General features: G+C 38.7%; 1 protein-coding gene across 1 annotated transcript in view; it reads left to right on the top strand.

The window, feature by feature from the left end:
- The window catches only part of PREX2 (phosphatidylinositol-3,4,5-trisphosphate-dependent Rac exchange factor 2), a 482,194-nt gene that overhangs the window by 275,972 nt on the left and 183,953 nt on the right, over positions 1–22,269 (top strand). The window contains exons 24-26 of the mRNA XM_006860035.1: positions 3,757–3,979; positions 5,688–5,895; positions 17,546–17,725. Coding sequence (XP_006860097.1) covers positions 3,757–3,979; positions 5,688–5,895; positions 17,546–17,725 — 611 coding nt within the window. The remainder of the gene's footprint in view (positions 1–3,756; positions 3,980–5,687; positions 5,896–17,545; positions 17,726–22,269) is intronic.

The following is a 22,269-nucleotide window of genomic DNA, read 5'->3' as shown; positions in this document are numbered from 1 at the left end:
TTTAGGAAAATATCACATTTATCTGTGGATTGTCAAAGGCTCCAGTGTATTAATTTAATATCTATACCTGAATATTAATATGAAAGCAATTTGCCATTAACTGCCAGTGGCCTCATTTGTTACACTCAGCCCTAGAGGGCCTCGAACCTCTGACTAGTCTTACACGGTCTGCAACATCTTCCTAATATTAATTCCCAATATTCATTTCTATCACACTTAAATGTCTTTATTACAGTAGTAGGTAAAGGAAATCATTATCCACAAGACTGTCAAGCCCCTAAATATTTTTTGCTTCATTTACCCATCCAGACTATGTCTCAATACCTGTATCACACACTACTTTTGTTTCAAGGTTGAGTGTATACATCACTGTTTACCCCATGCATACCTTCCTAAGTCATTCCCTATCTTCATTTTTCATATTGTTCATCTGCCACCCTCCCCCTTCTTATATATTGCCCTTCCCCTTCTTACATATTGCCCTCCAGGCTTTTAAGGAGCATTATGGCTGCATTGCTTCCAAGACAAATTTGTTTGTTCTTCTGGTAGTCCATGGTACTTTCAATATCCTTCTCCAACACCATAATTCAGCAGCAACATTTCTATAGTATTCCTTATTCATTGTCCAACTTTCACGAATGTATGAGGTAATTGAAAATGCTATGACTTGGATCAGGTGCACCTTCGTTCCCAAACTGACATCTTTGTTTTTGAATACTTTGAAGAGGTCTTTTGCAGCAGATTTGCCTAATAATTTGCAATATGTTATTTGATTTCTTGGCTGCTGGTTCCATGAATGCTTATAGTGGATCCAAGAAAAATGAAGTCTTTGACAACTTCAATCTTTTTTCCATTCATCTTGATGTTATTTATTGGTCCAGTACTTGTCCTCCAGGGCCACACCATGACTCCATTTTGCCCATAGAATCCTTCAATGCAACCCTAGCCTTGAATTTTTCTGCAGTTCTTTAAGCTTGATAAAGACTGAGCATTTTCTTCCCGTTTGGTTTTCTAACTCCAGGTCTTTGCACACTTCAATATTTGACTTTGTCTTTTGAGCTGCCCTTTGAATTATCTGTTCAGCTCATTATCTTCATCATTTCTTCTAGTTGTTGTAGCTTCTCTACAATCAACAGCAAGTTTCAGAGTCTTTACTGACCTCTGCTCCGGTTACTCTTTATTTCCTGTTTTATTAATAACCTTTTGCTTTCCTCATGTATGATGTTCTTGATGTCGTCTCGCAACTTTTCAGGTTTTTGTTCATTGGTGTCTAATGCATGGCTTCAAAATTCAGGTGGGAAATATTCTAACTCATACTTTTGCTCTCACAGAGTTACTTTAATTCTCTTCAACTCCAACCTGAAGTTACATTTGAGCAATTGATGATCTGTTCCACAGTGTTCCCTGGCCTTTTTTGGCTGATAATATGGAGTTTCACTGTCCTCTCTTTCAGAGATATAGTCTGTTTTATTCTTGTGTACTCTAACTGCTGAGGTCCACTTGTATTGTGACCTTTTATGTGTTATAAAATGTAGAAATTATGAGTAAATTGTTGGTCTTTCAAAATTCTACCATGTGATGATCGTCAGTGTCATTTCTATCACCAAGGCCATATTTTATAACTGCTGATCTCTAATCGTTGCTTCCAACATTTGAATTACAGTCACCAATAATTGGAATTACATGTTTGATTTATTTCAGACTGAAGAAGTTAGTAGAATTCTTCAATTTTATTATCACTGGCTTTAGTTGTGTTAGGGTCCGAGACCACCGCCCAATAAGGAGACCAAGAGACAAAGATAATGCAAAAGCAGGCGGGCTTTATTCAAGCTAGCATGCTAGGGTCAAGTGGCGGCTGGCAGTGTAGTGTTCAGCAGTGTTACAGCAGTGTTACAGCAGGGTTACTGCATCAGCTCACCAAAGCTCGACCCCAAGTAGTTCACAAACCGCACTTTATATAGGGTTTTGGGACACACCATGGGAGGGGGATATGCAAACTAGGATTACAACTTTTACCCAATGGAGCATTCAGAAACCGCGGGATCCAATAGATTTAAACATAACATCACATAAGTGACCTATAGTACTAAGACTTTTTCCAGTCCTGCCGCCCTCATCTTATCTGTTATCTGTTCCGGCCACCTGGCCTGTGAGTCTTCAATTGTGACAGTTTTACGAGTGTGCTCTTTACCCTGCATTTGTGTCTCTTAAGATATTCTGTTGGGGACTTGCCTAGCCATGCCTGGTTGTTCTTATGGCCCCTGCCGGAAGCAGGTCTCAGAGCAAGCTCTTATACCTGAAGTAGGGATTCTTGCTCTGAGCCCTACTTTCAGCCGCCCACTTTTATTCTCACAGTTGTTGATGCATAAATCTGAATGCTAGTGATATTAACTGGTCTTCCTTGTAGGCATATGGACATCCTATCACAGACAGCATTGTACTTCAAGAAAGATCTTGAAATGTTCATTTTGTTGATGAATGCAATGCCATTGTTCTTTCATTTGTCACCCCCAGCATAGTAAATCAAATGATTGACTGATTCAAGATACCAGTCTATTATTTCAGCTCACTAATACCTCAGATAGTGATTTTTATGTGTCCAATTTCCTTTTTGATGACTTCCAATTTTCCTAGATTTCATACTTCATCTATTTCAATGTTCTGATTATTAATGGATGTTCACAGCTATTTGTCCTCATTTTGAGATGTGCCAAATCAGCTAATGAATAGCCCAAAAGTTTTACTCCACTCATGTTATATGGTCAGCTGTATTTTCAGGAGGCAACTCTTCCCCAGTCATATTTTGAGTGCCTTACAAACAGAGGGCCTCATCTTCCAGCACTATAGTTGATAGTCATCTACTACTATTCATAAGTCTTTCAGTGGCTAACTCTTCAGAAGTGTTCCTCCTCACTCTCCTAGTGTGTCTTTGTCTTGGAGCTCTGCTGAAACCTGTTTACCAAGGGTGACGCTGTTTGTTTTCAAAATACCTGTGGCATAGCTTCCAATATCATGCAACATGCAAGCCACCACAGTACCACAAACTGATAGATGAGTGGTAGTTTAGAAACCGTGGCAAGGATTAACTTAAATTGAATGGAAACCCATTACAAAATTTTAAGGAATGGCTATACTTGGGAGTTAGTTAATCATTCATGTATCATTTCATTCTGAATGGAATAAAAGCAGAGTCTACCCCAGTCTTCAGGCTGGTCATGGCCCGTGCCCTGAACATTGATTAGCTGGAGGCGGGGAAAGTGACATTGCGTCAGTACCACTAGACCTTATTTCTCACTGGTTCACAGACTCATGGTTTGGATAGCCTTCTGATATTTGGAATGGTCCTGGCATCTGTCCTTAATAGGTCAGATCCCCTACTCTATCATCTTCCTTTGCTTTAAAGTTCTAGTTCTTATTAGTGTCCAGAAATGCCAGTTTATCAGTTGCTAGCAGTTTGCAAATTTAGTCCTAGTAAATTGTTTGTCACTTGAATCTTTTTTTTTTTTTTTTAGCACCTAGCTTGCAATTAGAATTTCATGGGAATCATATGTATTTGCTGCAAATTTTGCTTTGTTTTATTAAGAATGCTTGGGTTTTGAAATAACGATTTAATTTCTTTCCAACAGCGTATAATTTATTTCACTCATTCCAGTTGACACGCTTTAATTTTCTTGTGATTTTGCTCTCTATGACACAGTGAAATGTTTCAGTTCCTGCTGTGTGTTCAATTGCATTTATGTTTCCTTTCATTTACAGTTCTCTCGTGTCCTGAAGAATAGAGCCTGGCCCACCTTTAAACAGGCCAAATCTAAAATCTCCCCCTTGCATAGCAGTGATTTCTGCCCTACCAACTGCCATGTCAATGTGATGGAAGTGTCTTATCCCAAAACATCAACTTCCCTAGGGAGTGCATTTGGTGTACAGTTGGACAGTAGGAAGCATAATTCTTTTGATAAAGAAAATAAATCTTCTGAGCAAGGTATGTTAAATGTTTAAACTTTATCAAATTGTGACAGATAATTTATATAATCACAGTTAGTACAGCATCCCTGAAATTTGATAGATTCCTGGTATGTAAGCAAGTCTGAATTTTTATATTAAAAAGATTCTTCACTGTGACCATTTGGATAACTATGCATACATGTTTATAGAACAGAAATGCAGTTATGCATTTTTATTGTTTTTCCCTCAAAGAAGAATGGTTGCTCTTGCCTTTCTTATGTGTATGATAGGTACAACGTGTCTTTCTTTGAAAACCACTAATCTGAAATGTCCTTAAGGCTTTGAGAAAAGTGCAGGAGTAATAACTATACGGATTTATAATAATATGAATCAGCACCACCATAACAGGAAAATAAATCAGATTGCATTTCTAGAATTTTTTTTTTTATTTGGATTTTTTTTAAAACTTTTTTGTTGTGAATCGAGTGAAGGATTTACAGAGTTGATCATCACTTTACATTAAAAATCTTACACTTCATTTCATCTCAATAAATGCAATCCTCTCAATGTAGTATCACTTATCCCACTGCTACCATGTGATTCTTGTTTCCATTCCTTTCTTTTCCTAAACCATTGGAATCTTGTCATTAGTTCAATGCTGCCCTTTTGATCTCAAATGGTTGCACTTTCTGTGATATTCAATACCTCACTAGTGTTGTTGTCACTATATACTATCTACCTGCTGCAACTATTGTTGCTTTACCCCTATTTACCTACCCACTGCATGTCTAAAAGTTGAACCATAAAGGTGAGTTCAGTTCCATACTTGAAGGATGACAAAGGGCCATAGTCTCAAGGTTTCACCAATTTCTACCTGACAAGTAAGCCTGGTCTTTTTTTCTGATTTTGTTCCATGTTTTCTCCCACTCTATCCAGAACCTTCTAAGGTGATTCCTTTAAAAGCAGTTGATAGTGGTAGCTGGACACTATCTAGTTTTCATTTGTTTGTTTGTTTGTTCCAGAGTGATGGACACTGATGTTCACATGGCCCATTAGTTCATTGGGCTAATTCATTTCCAAATGAATTTTCATCACTCTTGTTTCCTCCGGATAGGAAAAGACAAATAGTTGCAGCCTGATGGCTGCTCATGAACTTTAAAAATCAGTTGCTACTCACCAAACTAGAATGTACAAAATAGTCTTTGTGGACTATGGTATGCCAGCTCACCATGGTGTCCTTGAGATTATGGTCCTGAGTTCCCATTATCTTAAGGTGTCTGGTACTGTCTAAAAAATGTAAATAACTTTGCCCCCTGTATGTGCCGCCATATTCATGGATATATTTGCAGCCGTGATTAACACCCATGTACAGATATCCTCTGTCAAACTTTTATATATTTGTGATTCAGTTCCCACTCTCCCTCCCACACCAGCTCATCCTGTGTGTCTATGTATGCATCTCCCCATAGATCACTGTTAGTGCAGGATTGGGTATGTAACCATATTTAACTCAGTTGCCAGTAATTCTTGCACTCCTTCCTGTGTCTTCCTGTGCCTTTATCATGCTTCTGTGATTGTCAATCTTATTACATACTGCATTGCCTTCCCCTTCAACCTCTAACCAGTGAATTACTGCCCATTCCCTCCCACCCCGGTAGACACCAAAGAATGTTTCTTTTGCATTCCTAGATTTTAATGACAACTCCTCACAAGCTTTAATTCCTGGAATATTTTTAACTCCTCAGGGAAACTGAGCCCTATGGTATACATTCAGCATACAATTACAACTATGGCAGCCCCTTCCGGTTTGTCTCTGGGACAGCAAGATGGGCATGGTCTCCGGTATTTGTTAAAGGAAGAAGACTTAGAGACCCAAGATATTTATCAGAAATTGTTGGGGAAACTTCAGACTGCACTGAAAGAGGTGGAGATATGTGTTTGCCAAATAGATGAGTAAGTATTTTAAACTGTGTTTTTGAGTTTGCCTAACAGCATAACCTAAGGAGCCCTGCTAGCACAGTGGATTATGTATCGAACTGAAACTGAAAGGCTGGTCTTTAGAACCCACGAGGTCCTCTGCAGGAGAAAGATGGGAGCCCCATAGGACTGTTCCACTCTGTCCTATAGAGTCACAATAAGTTGGAGTCAACTTGATGGCAGTGGGTTTTGGTTTGGTATAGAAGAACTATGGGCTCAAACTGTGGACCTTGTGGTTGGCAGTCCAGTGCTTATTGTATGGAGCCAAAACAAATACATATAAATAGATATTTTAAGTCACTATTTAATACCAGGTAAGAGAAAAGAGTCCTGGTGTGGCACTGTGGCTAATGCGTCATACTGCAAAGCCATTTGAACTGAAAGTTCAGTGGTTCAAGCTCACCAACTGCTCCTCGGAAACCCTATATAGTGTTGCTATGGGTTGGAACCAACTCGATGGCACTTAACAACAACAACAAGAGAAAGAAAAAGCTTAAACTTATTAAAGGGTGTTAAATATGCACCCAGAACACAAGTAATAAGATGAAAGATGAGATTGAAAGAGTAGTGGTACATGGGGAGTAGCTTGTGTCTTTTACCAAATGTAGCACAGTATTTAATGTATATGCATTCAATAGGTATTGATGAAAATGTTAACATATGGCAAGTACTTATCATATAACCTGGCTATTAATTGAGTAAATGTAAAATAATCTATCCTTAGGAGCAATGATTATTTCTGGTCTGATTGAATCAATGGATAACTAAGCAATAATCCAAGATCTGTGGCAATAATTTAGAAGTTTCAATGAAGAGATGATGAAAGGTGTTAATTAGACACTTCCCAAAGAAATCAACTCAAATTCTTACTTAAGAAATGACTAATTGGACTGCTTTGGAGAACTGTTTGACTCTTTTGAATGATACAGGAGTCCCGAGTTTGTATAGCCTAACTTGTCCATCAGATTGTTGTGCTGTGGTGGCTTGTGTGTTGCTCTGATGCTAGAAGCTGTACCACTGGTGTTTCAAATACCAGCAGAGTCAATCATGGTAAGCAGGTTTCAGCAGAGCTTCCAGACTAAGCAAGGAATAGGCAGTCTACATCTGAGCCTGCATCTGAAAACCTTATGGAAAGCAGCAGAGCAATGCCTGAGATAGTGCTGGAAGATGAGCCCCTCATGTTGGAAGGCACTTCAAATATGATTGAGCTGCCTGCTCAAAGCCAAGTTTACCTTAATGATATGGATAAAGTTAAGCTTTTTAGGATCTTCATTTGCTAATGTGGATGACTTAAAATGAGAAGAAACAACTGCAAACATCCATTCAGAATTGGAATATAGAATGTATGGAGTTGTCAAAATGTAATGGAATGTATAAAAAATCTTTATTCTATGAATTAGTGAGCTGAAATGAGTTGTAGTCGCCATTTTGAATCATTCAGTCATATGACTTACTATTCTGGGAATGACAAGTTCAAGTGGAATGGTATCTTATTCATCATCAAAAAGAATATTTCAAGATCAATATTGAAGTACAATGCTCTCTGTGATTAGATAGCTATATGCCTACAAGCAAGACTGGTTAATCTAACTATTATTCGAATGTATACACAAAACAACTAAGAAAATGATGAGGAAATTGGAGAATTTGTCAACTTCTTCAATCTAAAATTGATCAAACATGCAATGAAGGTTATTGATAACTACTGTGATTAGAATGCAAATGTGAGATACAAAGAGGAAGGGATAGTAGTTGGAAAATATGGCCTTAATGACAGAAATGACACTGAATATTGAATGATAGAATTTTTCAAGACTAACAATTTATTCATTGCTAAATACCTTTTGCAACAACATAAATGGTGACTATACACATGAACTTTGCCAGACAGAATAAACAGTAATTCTATTGACTACCTTTGTGGGAAGAGCCAATGGAGAAGTTAATTGGCATTAACTTAATAAAGACCAGAGGCTAACTGTGGAACAGACTATCAATTGCTCATTGAACTTGAGGTCCAACCTAAAGAAAATTAAAACAAGTCCATGAGAGCCCAAATAGCACCTTGAATATATTTTAGTTGAATCGAATCTGGATATTTGCTATCTTAAGAACAGATTTGACACAGTGGACACTAATGACTGAAGAGTTGTGGAAAGACATGAAGAACATCATACATGAAGAAAGCCAAAGTTCATTATAAGTCAAGAAAGAAAGAAAAGACCAAACTGGGAGTCTGAAGAAACTTTGAAACTTGCTCTTGAACACAGAGTAGCTAAAGTGAATCAAAGAAATGATGAAATAAAGGAGATTAACAGAATTTTTCAAAGGACAGCTCAAGAAGACAATGTATTATAATGAAATGTACAAAGGAGTTGGAAAACGAAAATGAAAGTACATGTTCAAGCTGAAAGAACTGAAAAAAATTTCAAATCTCATGTTGCAATATTGAGGGATTCTATACGCAAAACTTTGAAGAATATCAAAAGCATCAAAAGAAGACAGAAGGAATACGCAGAGTCAAAGAATTGGTCAATGCGCAACCATTTCAGGAAGTAGCATGTAATCAAGAACCAACTTTATTGAAGAAACAAGTCCAAGATGTGATGAACACAGTAGTGAAAAACAAGGCTCCAGGTATTGATGGAATACCAATTAAATGTTTCAACAAACTTTTGCAGCTCTGGAAGCACTCACTCATTTATGCCAAGATGTTTGGAAAGCAGCTACCCAATTGAAGAGACCCATGTTTGTGCCCATTCTAAAGAAAGGTTACCCTACAGAATATGAAAATCATTTAATAATATCATTAATAACTAATGCAAGTAAGATTTTGAAGATAATCCTGAAACATCTGTAGCAGGGGGCGTCCAGAAACTCAAGCTGTATTCAGAAGATAACATGGAACAAGGGCTTTAATTCCTGACCTCAGATGGATCTTGGTTCAAAGTTTAGGATACCAGAAAGATTTTTACTTGTGTTTTATTGACTGTGCAAAGATGTCTGAATGCATGGATCATAACAAATTATGGATAACATTGCAAAGAATGAGAATTCCAGAACATTTCATAGTGCTCATATAGAACTTGTGGACTCCTGGTGTGGCACTGTAGGATAAGCACTCCACCACAAGGTCAGTTTGAACCTCAAGGTTGGTGGTTAAAAGTTACCAGCCGCTCCTTCGAAATTCTATACAGGGCTGTCATGGATGGGAAGTAATTGGATAGCACTTAACAACAACCACCTTTGGAACCTGTAGATAAACCAAGAGGCACTTGTTTGAACAGACCAAGGGGAAACTGCATGGTTTAAAATCAGGAAAGGTGTGTGTCAGGACTGTATCCTTGTACCATACTTATTCAGTCTAGTCTCTTCATGTGGCAGTGCAGGATTAGCACTTGACTTCGCACCACGAAGTTGGCAGGTCAAACCAACCGGCTGCTCCTCAGAAACCCTATACAGGGTCACTGTGAGTCTGAATCAACTTGATGGCACTTCATAGCAGTAACAATTCAGTTTCTATGCTGAGAAAATAATCTGAGAAGGTGGACTGTATGAAGAAGAGCATGGCACTAGGTTTGGAAGAAGGCTCATTACCAGCCTTCGATATGCAGATAATACAACCTTACTTGCTGGAAGTGAAGAAGACTTGAAGCACTTACTTCAACTTTGATGAAGGTCCAAGAATACAGTCTGCAGTATGGATTACAGTTCAATGTAAATAAAAATCCTCACAACCGGACAAATAAACATCATGATAAATGAAGAAAAGATTGAAGCTATCAAGGATATTTCATTTTACTTAAATCCACAATAAACACTCAGGAAAGCAGCAGTCAAGAAATGCAATTATATATTGTTTGGGCAAGTCTGCCATGGCATTTTGCATAAAGCTCTGGGCCACAGAGGTCAGTGTTTCAAATTCACCAGCTGCTCCTCAAAAACCCTTTACAGGGTCCCTATGAGCCTGAACAATGTAATGGTGCTTAACAACAGCAACAGAGACTTGAAAGGAAAGATGTCATTTTGAAAAGTAAAGTGTGCTTGAGTCAAACTGTGATATTTCCAGTTGCCTCATATGCATTTGAAAGCTGGATAGGAAGGCTGAATAAGGAAGACCAGAGAAGAATTGTTGTATTTGAATAATTGTGTTGGTGAAGAATATTGAAGGTACCAGAGACCACCAGAAGAATGAACAAATCTGTCTTGGAAGTACAGTCAGAATGCTCATTAGAAGTGAGAATGATTCTTTTGAATTATGTTTTGGAATGACTAAGAGAATTGCATATTTTGTGTCATTATGTTTTCCTTTATTTCATAAATGGGATTTTTTATATGACATGTTCAATGTTAGAAATATTTTGTTGTTGTTTTCCTGAGGCATTTAGGAAGTATACAGAGGAAGAAAGAATCTGTTATTAATAATAAAGCAATGAATAGTGGCATTTAATCATAGATCCTAGATCTCAAAGGGATTTTGAGAGAACATATAGGCCAGTCCTTTTAGGAGTGAGTCCAAGAATGATTCCCACTTTTCAGATGAACCCATTGGCAATGGCAGGAGAATTGTGCTGGAGCCCACACTGCCTGGAAATAGACCACTGGTGGTCGGTCAGTCTCTCAGCTGTCTGTTAACTTATTGATTATTTTAAAGTTGTGTGAATACTGGACTAAGATATATTTTCTATAAAGACGTTTTAGCCAAGGAATTCTTTTTCCTTGATTTAAAATGGTTTATACTTAAAACAGTAGTTGCAAAAGAGGGTGATGTTATTTTAGCCCAAATGCTTTAAGGGATTGTCTGTATTTCATTCAATATTTTCCCCCTCTTATGGTGTAAAAAGGAGCTCTGGTAGCGTAGTGGTTACGAATCGGGTTGCTACCCGCAAAGTCAGCAGTTCGAAACTACCAGCCGCTCCGTGGGAGAAAGATGAGGCTTTCTGCTCCCGTAAAGATTTATAGCCTCAGAAACCCTGTACAGGGTTGCTATGGGTCAGGACTGACTTGACAGCACTTAACAACAACATGATGTAAAAGGTTTGCACTGGGCTAGCGCCCTGGTGTGGCCCTGTAGGATAAACACTTGACTGCTAACAGTAAAGTTAGCAGTTCAAACCCATAAGAAACCCTATACAGGGTACTGTGAGTCAGAACTGACTCGATGACACAGAACAACAACACTAATCAATAGGTTGGCAATTCAAACCCACTTTATAGAACCGAGGGGAAAAAGGCCTAATGATCTCCCATAAAGATAACAGCCAAGAAAACCCTCCTCTGTTCCAATCACTGTCACCACAAGTCAGCATCAAGGTGGTAACAACTTTGTTTTGTTTTTATGTTCTGGTTGCCTCAAAAACCTGTACCCAATCATACATGGTTGTTAGAAAAGTTAGCAAAGAATTTTAGCAACTTCCTTGGTCTTCCCTGTGTACAGCATATAATTTAATTCTAAATATAAATATGTTTTCACATAATTCATTGTGCAGTGCAATCACTGTAGAATAGTGCAGTCGACCAAGTGCCTGGATTCCACATTGCCCTGTGTATTCGGAGATGCTGCAGTGCAGTAGAGCCTGACAAATTATTTTAAAAGCTAGTTATCCAACTGTTTTCTCATCAGATTGTAATTATCTTGGTGAGGCATGTATGTGTTTACAGAGGGAGACACAGCCCTTAGAAATGCTACTGTTTTCAGAGGAATGGCCTCATCATATCTCATTCCTGGTCTTTCTAAAAGTCATTCATTTCTGTGAAGTGGCACAGGATTGAACTTGTCTTGTGATAAGGTCTGATAACTTTGGGAACTCCTCTCTACTTGGGAACCCCACTCCAGAATTCCTTTAACACCTGGGGATTTCGCTAAACCTTCCTACTCTGCTCATAGTAAATTCAGCCACAAAGATATAATTAGACAAATTTGCTGTCTAGTCATGTAAAATGTGGTGATGTTATAAGCTTAATCAAGGCTTTGAAATTCCTGTGTGACTTTAGGGGAGTAAATGATTTTGCCCTTCAAATACTTATTTTCTTGGACATTAAGAAAAAGCAAAGGGAAACATAATTCATGGGTAGAACAAAACCTTTGATGGGATTTTAAAGTAGAGGGTTTGTACATTCTTGCAGGGAGGAAATGGATACAGACAGTCTATTGGGGAGCAGTGAATATAGAAAATTTGAAAAGAACAGACTTCATTTTATGGGTTCCAGATGTCTCAGGATGAACAAATTGCTATGTAGGACATTGAGTGGACTATGTCCCGCTCACACAGATGCTCTACACTAATCACCCACACCTGCTCCTCACATTGATTCCCAGCCATCCCCGCCCCAATTTCCCATATATATTAGCAGAGCCACCATCAACCCTCACTAGTTCTGCTATATAGTTTGCTAGCCCTGCCTTGGCCATTCTACATTCAGCAGATTCCAGAGGGATGTTTAAATGTAAATCACACTGGGTTAGTCCCTTGCTTAAAACCATTTAGTGGCATTTCAGTGCCCTGGTAATAAAATAAAATACATTACTATGGCTTATAAGACTCCCAAACCCCTGTCCACCTCTATAAATTAATCTCACTAAGCTCCAGCGTGGTCCTACAATATGACAAGATCAATCATACCTAAGGGTTCTCTGTGTGATATTTCTGCTCCCAAGAGCTACATGTTGGTACTCCTAAAAAGTCAAATGTCAGGTTAATGGATAGATCCTTAAGGAGGCTGGTCTAGTTTCCCATTATAAAGTAGAAGGGGGCTGCAAAAAGTTTGTGGGAAAATTCCATTATTTTTAAATTCCATATTCCCATAGACTTTTTTTGAAGCCTCTTCGTAACTACTCTTCTGACCCAGTCATTCCTATCATATTATTTTAGACTTCTCTTAGTTTTATTATAGTAGTTGTTTTCATTATTGTTTTTTTGTTGTTGTTGTTGTTGTTAAGTGCCAGCAAGTTAGTTCTGACCCATAGCGACCCTGTATAGGGTTTCTGAGGAGAGACTGGTGAGCTTGAGCCACCAACCTTGCGGTTCAAATTGACTTTACGGTCCAGTGCATTAACCCATGTCGAGGTCCTATGTCAAGGTCCAGCCTCAGCATGGAAGTGTGGGTGTCACTAAGAAGGGAGATCTGGTGGCAAAAGGGATAGAGAAAGAGTGAGATGAAATATATACAAAAAAGACAGACACACAGATATGATGCAAGCTGGCAGGTAGGCAGACCTATTGCCTAGCATTGCACACAGAACTAACTCTACCTCAGTTCTTTTATTCTCTTTTTTAGGGAGGGATTTGTTACAAAGGAAGGATGTAATTCACAAAGGGAGGATGTGATTCTTTAGATAAGATAGAATACAGAACTGAAATGTGATTTATCATTCAAAACAGGACATAATGATTCACAGGAAGAACTTTTAAGATATTTTCATGGTTTTCTTAACAATCTAACATTTTTATTTTTACAGAAAAAAGGTTCAATCAAGCTGTTATATATTAACTTTTAGACTTAAATGATCTAGAGCAGCGACTTGCGGTTTCTTAAGGATACTTAACATAAAGCAAGGTTCCTGAAGGGAGCCAAGCTGTCTCTGTATACTTTACAAACAAAAGCTCATGCTTTTGTTTGTGAGCAAGATCCCAGGCACCTGGTTTCTTTTATCTATATCTAAATGCTAATGGGGCTGTCACTATTATCCTCTGCTCCAACATTCCCAGAATTTACCATTCCATTTTATTTACAAACCTTGGGTAATTTTTCTCTAAAAACCTTTTCTCATATTCCCAATATACCTGTTCCTGGCCTTTCTGAATTATCTGAGGAAACTTTTACTGCCTCGGGTCTAAAAATGGGTTTCAAACCCATTATTGTTCATGGATATCAAACATAACTGAATAATCAAATAAGGAGCAGTTCTGACACTCATCCCAGGTGGCTATCGCTTGTTCCTCAGAAATATTTGTTCCCAGGACTCCACGCACTGCCAACACAGTGGAGGCATTAAGAGAGGCATTGTAAAACAAACCATTTTCTCAGAAGCTACAATTACTGGAGTTAGAAGCATAGAATGAACAATATTAGGACCAAAGAAAAATATACAGAGGTAGCCAACCGGTGAGTTCGCAAAAACCAATGAACCCGGGACGTCAGGCCCTCAGGGTCCATGGTTCACTATCCTGAGGAGGGCCTCGGAATTGGATTTTTGTCCATGTCACAGGGCCACTGATCAGCCCAAGGTCTGCATATGCTGACACCAGCAAACCCACAGCGTCACACCAGGACTCATGAAATCTCACAGACTTATAGTAACCAAGGATTATTTCTTGCTCACTCTGCCATGTCCAGTATGAGTCAGCAGAATTGCTGCTCCACACTGACCAGGTCCCACCAGCTGGAATGTCTCTGTGTATCATGTCAGGAAGAAGAGAATGGCACACTATAAAGGGTCACTAGGAGTCAGAACTTACTCAGCAGCACTACCAGCAACGAACAGTATAATGACGATAAGAATGATAATGATGGCATTACACTCCCATTTTAATAGTAAAGCACACAGGTTGATACACTATACTATTATACAAAGATCTGTTTTAATCAAAGGTCTCAGGAGGAGATTAATCTGGAATGACACACTGCTCAGAACTTTATAACCCAGAGTGAATGGGCGTATATGAAAACCAAATCTGGTGTCATTGAGTCGATTTCTGATTCATGATAATCCCACGTATTGCAAAATAGAACTGAACTCCACAGTATTTCCTAGACTGGTTTGAACCGCAAGGTCGGCCGTTCAAACTCAGCAGCTGCTCCTCAGGAATTCCATACAGTGTTGTTATGAGTCAGAACTGACTTGACGGCACTTAGCAACAACAACAATCTGTATGGAAGCAAATTGCCAGACCTTTCTCCATTGGTGCCACTGGATATGCTGTAATGAGGAACTTGTTATTGTTGTTCAGTGCCATTGAGTCAATTCTGACTCATAGTGACCCTGTGTAAGATTTCCAAGGAGCAGCAGGTGGGTTTGAACCACCAACCTTATGGTTAGCAGCCTAGTGCTTATCTTATGGTGCCATACCAGGACTCCTATAATAGCTGTCATAATATTGTTTATGCACAAATATAAGGGAACTATTTCTGCAAACACTAATAAAATTTTATAATTTGATATGCTATAACTGCTTTTCCAAATCTAGAAATTTTATACAAAAACAAGGTGTCTGAGGGTACTTTTGTATCTTTTGTTTATCAGCCTACCAGTTGTTTCTACAAGATCAGTGCAAGCATGCTTGCAGCTGTTTAAAATGAAAAATAAAGATGTCAACTCAACTCATATGATTTTGGGGGGAAAAATGCTAATGGTTCCCTGACTTCTAAATTAAAATGACCCATAATGCACAGAGGGTACCTTACAAAAGGAGAACCCCTGCATTTCTTTCCACTTTTGTATTCAGAGCTCATCTGTCTGTGCAGTATAGAGCTTCGGTTAACTGGAGTTCAGCCTAGTGTTTTAATCTTTTGGATTGTGGGGATGAATAAATACACAATCTGTCTTATAAGCCATCAAAATATCTTATGAAATAGAAAAACTGTGTTTAAAATAATTCATCGCTTTCCGTTATTGAAAATGTTCACAGAGCCTTGAGCAATATAACATGGTTCCTCCAATTCTCAGTGGTGTCTAGAAAATCTATAACTTGCTGAGATATTATTCAAACATCACCTCACAGTGACACTTTCCTGACTACACTATCTGAAATTGCAGCATCATGTCTCTTTTACTTTTCTCAGATGTATAATCTGATTTACCTGTTTATGGTTTGTTTTTGCCCAATAATACTTAAACTCCAAAAGGGCAGGGGCTTTTGTGTGTTTTAGAAACCGCTGTGCCCACAGCAAGAAGAGTAATCCACAGTGCAAAAAAAGTATTCAATCAAGTGATTAAATCACTTAATCAATAAGTATTTATTCAACTTATTGAAAGCCATAGCATTGGGTTTGATGTGACATGACGTTTATTTATAAGAGGTATTAAGATATTTTTGTAGTATTGAAATAAGAAAACAAGCATTACACTGATGTAGATAAATGGGTATCAAGATAGTTTCTTTTGACCAGAAGAAAAATTCCATTGGTATTTGTCAATGAGAAAATGATTGTTGGTTTAAAAAGTAATACACTTATATATGGTTTAATTAATTTAAACATTTTATAGCATGTTGTTTGCTAAGAAACACTAATCCTGTTTTTGCATAATTTTGAGTTCGTTCAAACATTTGACTACCTTTTAATAATCAAGTCCAGAGTTGGGGAATCAGTAGCCACTGTGAACGCTCATCAAGAGGTATACTCATTCAGCTTTTTAGCTGGGACAAAGTGGAAGACCTCTTCATTTGGACACATTTGTGATCTTTTGTACTGGCTATCTGGAAGATAAGACTAGAGTCGCCCCTACTCCTTCCCATCTCACATTGAATGTGGCTCTGCTTTGCTGTTGTTGCTAAAAGCCATCGAGTCAGTTCTGACTCATAGAGATCTTATATAGGGTTTCCCAGGAGCAGCTGGTGGATTTGAACTGCCAATCTGTGGTTTAAAGTCCAGTGCAGATGCTACAGCACCACACCAGGAATTGTAGCGTCTAAGGACTTGACTTAGTGTCTATGGTCAGGAGCCCTGTTTGAATGAGCAATGAGACAGCATTAACAATAATCTCCTTGTCAAATAGAGAAAGCCCAGGTCAATAGGGAAAATGGATACATGGCTTCTAATCTCTGAGGGTAAATCAGTGAGCATATTAAAACATATTTAGTGTTTGGGTTTCATATTTGTATAAGACTCCAGAGTTTAAGAAGCATTTTCTTGTGGTGGCCATGGCTGGTTTCTCGTATATACCAGGAAAATGCTGCTCTAATTTCATTCTCACAGCAATCTCGGAGGGTGGTTATTGTCATTGGGTGCTGTGACTCATAGCCACCACAAGTGACAAAGTGCAACTACCCCCACAGGTTTCTTAAGGTTATAATTTAAAGGAAGCAGATTGCTAGCTCTTTCTCATAAGATAATCATAATATCCTTATTTTAATATATGCCTAACGCTTATCTGTACGATAAGCATTGGACCACAAGGTTGACAGTTCAAACTCATCAGCCGCTCCTCGGAAACCCTATACAGGGTTGCTACGTGTCAGAATCAACTTGACAGCACTTAACAACAACAACAAAATAATCTATCGTAAATTTAGTAAAATTATAAAACTAGTAAATGGCAGAACCTGGATTTGAATTCAGCTCTCTGTTTTAAATTGTATGCTCTTTCTATTATTTCAGGAGAAAGATAAGGCTGTCTGATCCTGTAAAAAATTACTGCTTCAGAAAAACAAATGTGCAGTTCACACTATCCTATAGAGTCACTATGAGTTGGAATGGAAGTGTTTTTTTATCTAATACTTATTCTGAGAGAAGTGAACTCTATATGCTTTGCTTTTTATGCAAAAGAAAGTTTATTTGCTATGAAACATGAAGACGCTTCAGAAATATTTGTAATGTTAATCAAATAAGTAGTTATCTGTAGCAGCCAGTTTGAAAAGGTGTACTTATTCTTTTTTTTTTTTTTTAATTCAATATCTCATTGCAGCCTTCTGTCTTCAATAACATATTCTCCCAAACTAGAACGTAAGACGTCAGAGTCCATAATACCAACAGAGTGTGACAATGAAAAGGGAGAGAGAAATAGCAAAAGAGTCTGTTTTAATGTTGCAGGAGATGAACAGGAAGATTCGGGTCATGACACCATCAGCAACAGAGACTCTTACAGGTAATTAATTATTTTCTTAAAATCAATTCATCAACAAAGTTAAACATGATTCTGAGTTTGTCACAAAGGTCTTGAAAAAAAATGTTGATGACTATTTTGTGTGTTGGTGGTGGTGGTTGTGTGTCATGGAGCCAGTTCTGAATTTTATAGGTTTCTAAAGCTGTAAAACTTTATTGGAGTGGAAATTCTCATGTTTCTCTCTTGGAGTGGCTGGTAGATTCAAACCCATTCATAACCCAAATTTTGAGTGTTACTCTCTTTAAAACAAGCACTACCTACTACCAATTCCAGACAAAGCATAGTGATGGGACACTATAAACTTAACATTTTTTTTCTTTTATAATTTAAATACTTTGAAAACATTTTTCTTTAATTGCGTGAACATCACTTGGGAGGTTTATTATTCTATTAATAGATTGTGTTACATGTATAACAAATAATCACATTATACGTATATTGGCTTTTGTTTGTTTTCATAACTCTGACATTTTCTTTTTTAAAAGTTTTTATTGTGACTTAAGTGATAGTTTACATGGGAGAACATCAGCTTTACATTTATCCTAATGTGTTTTGCTTCATTGCAATGATTACAGTACCCTCCATGCATCATCAAACAAGCAAAGGGTACACCCCACAATCCTGAGCCCCAACCATCAGCTCACAGCCCCTCTTCCTCCCTGAGTCTAGAGTCCCCAGCCACTCCATTTGTCTACATTATTGTCTCTGCCTCCATCTCTGGTGTCACTGCTTCTCTGGATAGGGTCTCATACTCCACTCTTCTTCTTATAATGACTTTGTGGAATATATATGTTTCTGTTCACAGGGAGGAGGGTTGAATTTTGTTGTTATTAAGGGTCATACTGTTGGTTCTGACTCATGGCAGCCCTCTATAGGGTTTCCAAGGAATGGTTAGTGAGTATGAACTGATTACTTTTGATTAGTAGTCCAGTGCTTATCCTACAGCACCACTCTGGTAGAATAGAATTCATTTCTTTATCTGTCTTAAAAGAAATGCAACCAGAGAAACAAAGGACTTATACTAAGAAAACTACAAAACACTACTACAAGGAACCAAAAGAAACTTAAAAAATGGAAGAATGTACCATGCTCCTGGATAGGAAGACTTAACACTGTAAAAATATCAATACTGCCCAAAGCAATTTACACATGTAATGCAGTCCCAATCCAGGTTCCCGCAACATTCTTCAAAGAGATGGAAAAGACAATTACAAACTTTATATGGAAAGGAAAGAGACCCAGGATAAGCAAAGCACTGCTTAAGAAGAAGAATAAGGTTGGAGGCCTCTCACTCCCCAACTTCAAATTTTATTACACGGCTACAGTGGTCAAAGTAGCTTGATACTGGTATAATGAAAGATACATTGATCAATGGAACAGAATCAAGAATCCAGAAATTAACCCATCCACATACAGCCAATTGATTTTTGACAAACTACCTAAATATATCACATGGTGAGGTAATAATAAATAGTCTCTTCAACGTATGGTGCTGGAAGAACTGAAAAACGGTATGCAAAAGATTGAAACAAGACCTTTACCTCACACCTTATACAAAACACAATTTAGCATGGATTAAAGACCTAAATGTAAATCCCAGAATTATGAAGGTTATCAATGAAAAAATAGGACCAAATGTGAGGTCACTAATTCAGGGAATGAACAGACTACAAAACATTTTGAAAACTACACAAACAAAAGTAGACAAAATAGATGTTTGGGCCATACTAAAAATTAAAAACTTATGTGCATCAAAAGAATTTATCAGAAGAGTAAAAAGGGAACCCACAGAATGGGAAAAAAATTTGCAATGACACATCAGACAAGAGACTCATTTCTAAAATCTATAGGAAACTACAAGACCTCTATAAGAAAAAGACAAATAACCCAGTTAAAAAGTGGGCATAGGACATGAACAGATACTTCACTAAGGAAGAGATCCAGGCAGCCAACAAACATATGAAGAAATATTCACAATCACTATCCATTTGTTGTTGTTGTCAGGTGCCGTCGAGTTGATTCTGACCCCTAGCGACCCTGTATAGGGTTTCCAAGGAGCAGCTGGTGAGCTTGAACCGCTGATCTTGCAGTTCAAATTGCTTTGCAGTCTGGCACATTAACCCACAGTACCACACCAGAACTCTAGCCATTAGAGAGATGCAAATCAAAACAACAATGAGATATCATCTCACACCAGCAATAATAACAAAGATCAAAAAAGTAGACAATAAATGCTGGCGGGGATGTGGAGAGACTGGGACCCTCCTGCCTTGCTGGTGGGATTGCAAAATGGCCCAATCTCTCTGGAAAGCAATATGGCGCTTCCTCAGAAGGTTGGAAATAGAAATACCTTATGATCCAGCAATTCCTCTACTTTGTATTTACCCACAAGAAATAGGAACCATAACACAAGTGGATATATGCACACCAATGTTCATAGCAGCACTATTTACAATAGCAAAAAGATGGAGGCAGCCTAAGTGCCCATCAACTAAAGAATGGATAAACAAACTGGTACGTATACACAATGGTATATTATGCAACCTTGAAGAATAACAAGGAAGCTGTAAGCCACCGCATAACATGGATGAACCTTGAGGACATTATGTTGAGTGAGATTAATCAGTCACAAAAGGATAAATATTGCATAGGACCATGTCTGTAAAAGACTAAGAAAAAGAACCCATACTAAAGGTGTGTGTGTGTGGGGGGGGGATTCTTTGCTGGTTACTGGATGTGGGGGGCGGGGGAAGGGGAAGGAGGGGAAGGTAGAGCACAGGGCAGGGAATCGACACAGGATAGTTTGGGTGCTGCAGAGGGAGGGAAATACACAAGAAGAGGGAGGAGAATGGAAGAACAAAGTAGACAGGAAAACAATTAGGCAGGTTTGCATGGGCTAAGTGGGACAGAGGTAAATAATGATGCATGCACAACCTTGGAGCAACAGGGCTCTGGGATACAGACATGGGTGGAATGGGGAAAAGGGTGGAAATAATGTTAAGATACTGGGCTGTCTTTTGAATCTTAGTTTCCCTGTCATACCATTATAAAATAGACACTTGAGGAGGAGAGAAAGGAAAAGCCAGAAATATCATAGCAAGCTTGTAAGTCTGTCTTCTGCCTATAACTGATTGGAATACCTAAAATGGGGCTACAATGTGCCCAGTGAAGGAGGCTTCCTGTGGAGCCTCTGCATTACATAAGACTACAGGTGGAATCCTGAACTGCATCCAGACTCTTCTGAGGTGGGAAATTTCCACTTAAAAGGACAAGCAGACCAGCCTGGAGCAGCTAGAAGAACAGAAGATACCTCTTGAAAGAAAGACTGACAGGAAAAATACAAAACAATATCGGCAGTCCAACTGATTACTACAAGAAGAAGCAAGGCAAGTGATCGGGTCCCTTCAGGGCAAACCCCTTCCAAGACTAAGACTCAATGGGAACACATGCTCTGATTGGTGACCACATTCGTCACCCATAAGGGGAAGTGAGGGAAAAACACCAATGAAGTGGCGAGCTAAGCCCTACAATGTTCAATAGACTCCTGTGAACCCCGGGTGGAGACCTGGTTGGCCAGCAGTGTGGTAAGACCTGGGGACTCTTGAGCCCAGAGTTAGTGACATAGCCACAGAGGACTAGAATGAAGAGTGAAGCATCTGGCTGATAAGAAGAGAGGGAATATGCATAAGAACACCCACACTTGCAGATAACACCCACTTGACCTGGCTTCAATGATGGGATGATCAGAGCCCAACTAGAAGAAAGAAGAGGCAAAAAAGAGTAATCGGATACAATTTGATGAACTTGACCTACACCTATGGATTCAGTAGCTCAAAAGAGGGAACAAATCTTTACAGCATGGATCATTCCCACCCCCTCTATACACAGAGTAGACAGGGATGGGCAACTTGGACATTGGCTACTCAAAATGGAGGGGGTGGGGATACAAAGGCAAGAAGTGACTGGCTTACAGGCTTTTAAGAGGGAACCTAGGTCCAGAGGGTGCAGAGGAAGGTAGAATCTCCACTGAGTAGTATCCAATCTGTCTGGGCAGAGGTGATGAAAGGAGATGCTGATAGGTCTCTTGTGATACATTAGTGAATAATTGTTATCAGGACTGATTGTGAGGGTTGGAAATGTAAAGGTAGACCTTTTGTAGCAAAAGGAAAGGAGTGATTGATTTTGAAGTCTAGGAGCGGAGGTCCAGGGACCATCAAGGGAGAAGAGTGGAGAGCGGGATCCTACTCAGAGAAGCAGTGTCACCAGAGATGGAAGCTGGGAAAATGTCGTGTAGAGATGGAGCGGCTAGGGACTTTAGACCAGGAGAGGGAGAAGGGCTGTGTGCTGATGACCGGGGGGCAGGCTTACAGGGTATACCTTTTGGTTGGTTGATGATGCATGGAGGGGGATTGTAACCATGGCAATGAAACAATATACGATAGGATGAATGTAAAGCTAATGTTCTCACATGTATCTATCACATAATTCACAATAAAATATTTTTTATAAGAAAAAGAAAGAAATGC

This window comes from Chrysochloris asiatica, unplaced genomic scaffold (genome assembly GCF_000296735.1).
Source record: "Chrysochloris asiatica unplaced genomic scaffold, ChrAsi1.0 scaffold00036, whole genome shotgun sequence".
NCBI classification, from domain to species: domain Eukaryota; kingdom Metazoa; phylum Chordata; class Mammalia; order Afrosoricida; family Chrysochloridae; genus Chrysochloris; species Chrysochloris asiatica.
The sequence above is the reverse complement of the archived record's forward strand: the minus strand, read 5'-3'. Positions and strand labels throughout refer to the sequence as shown.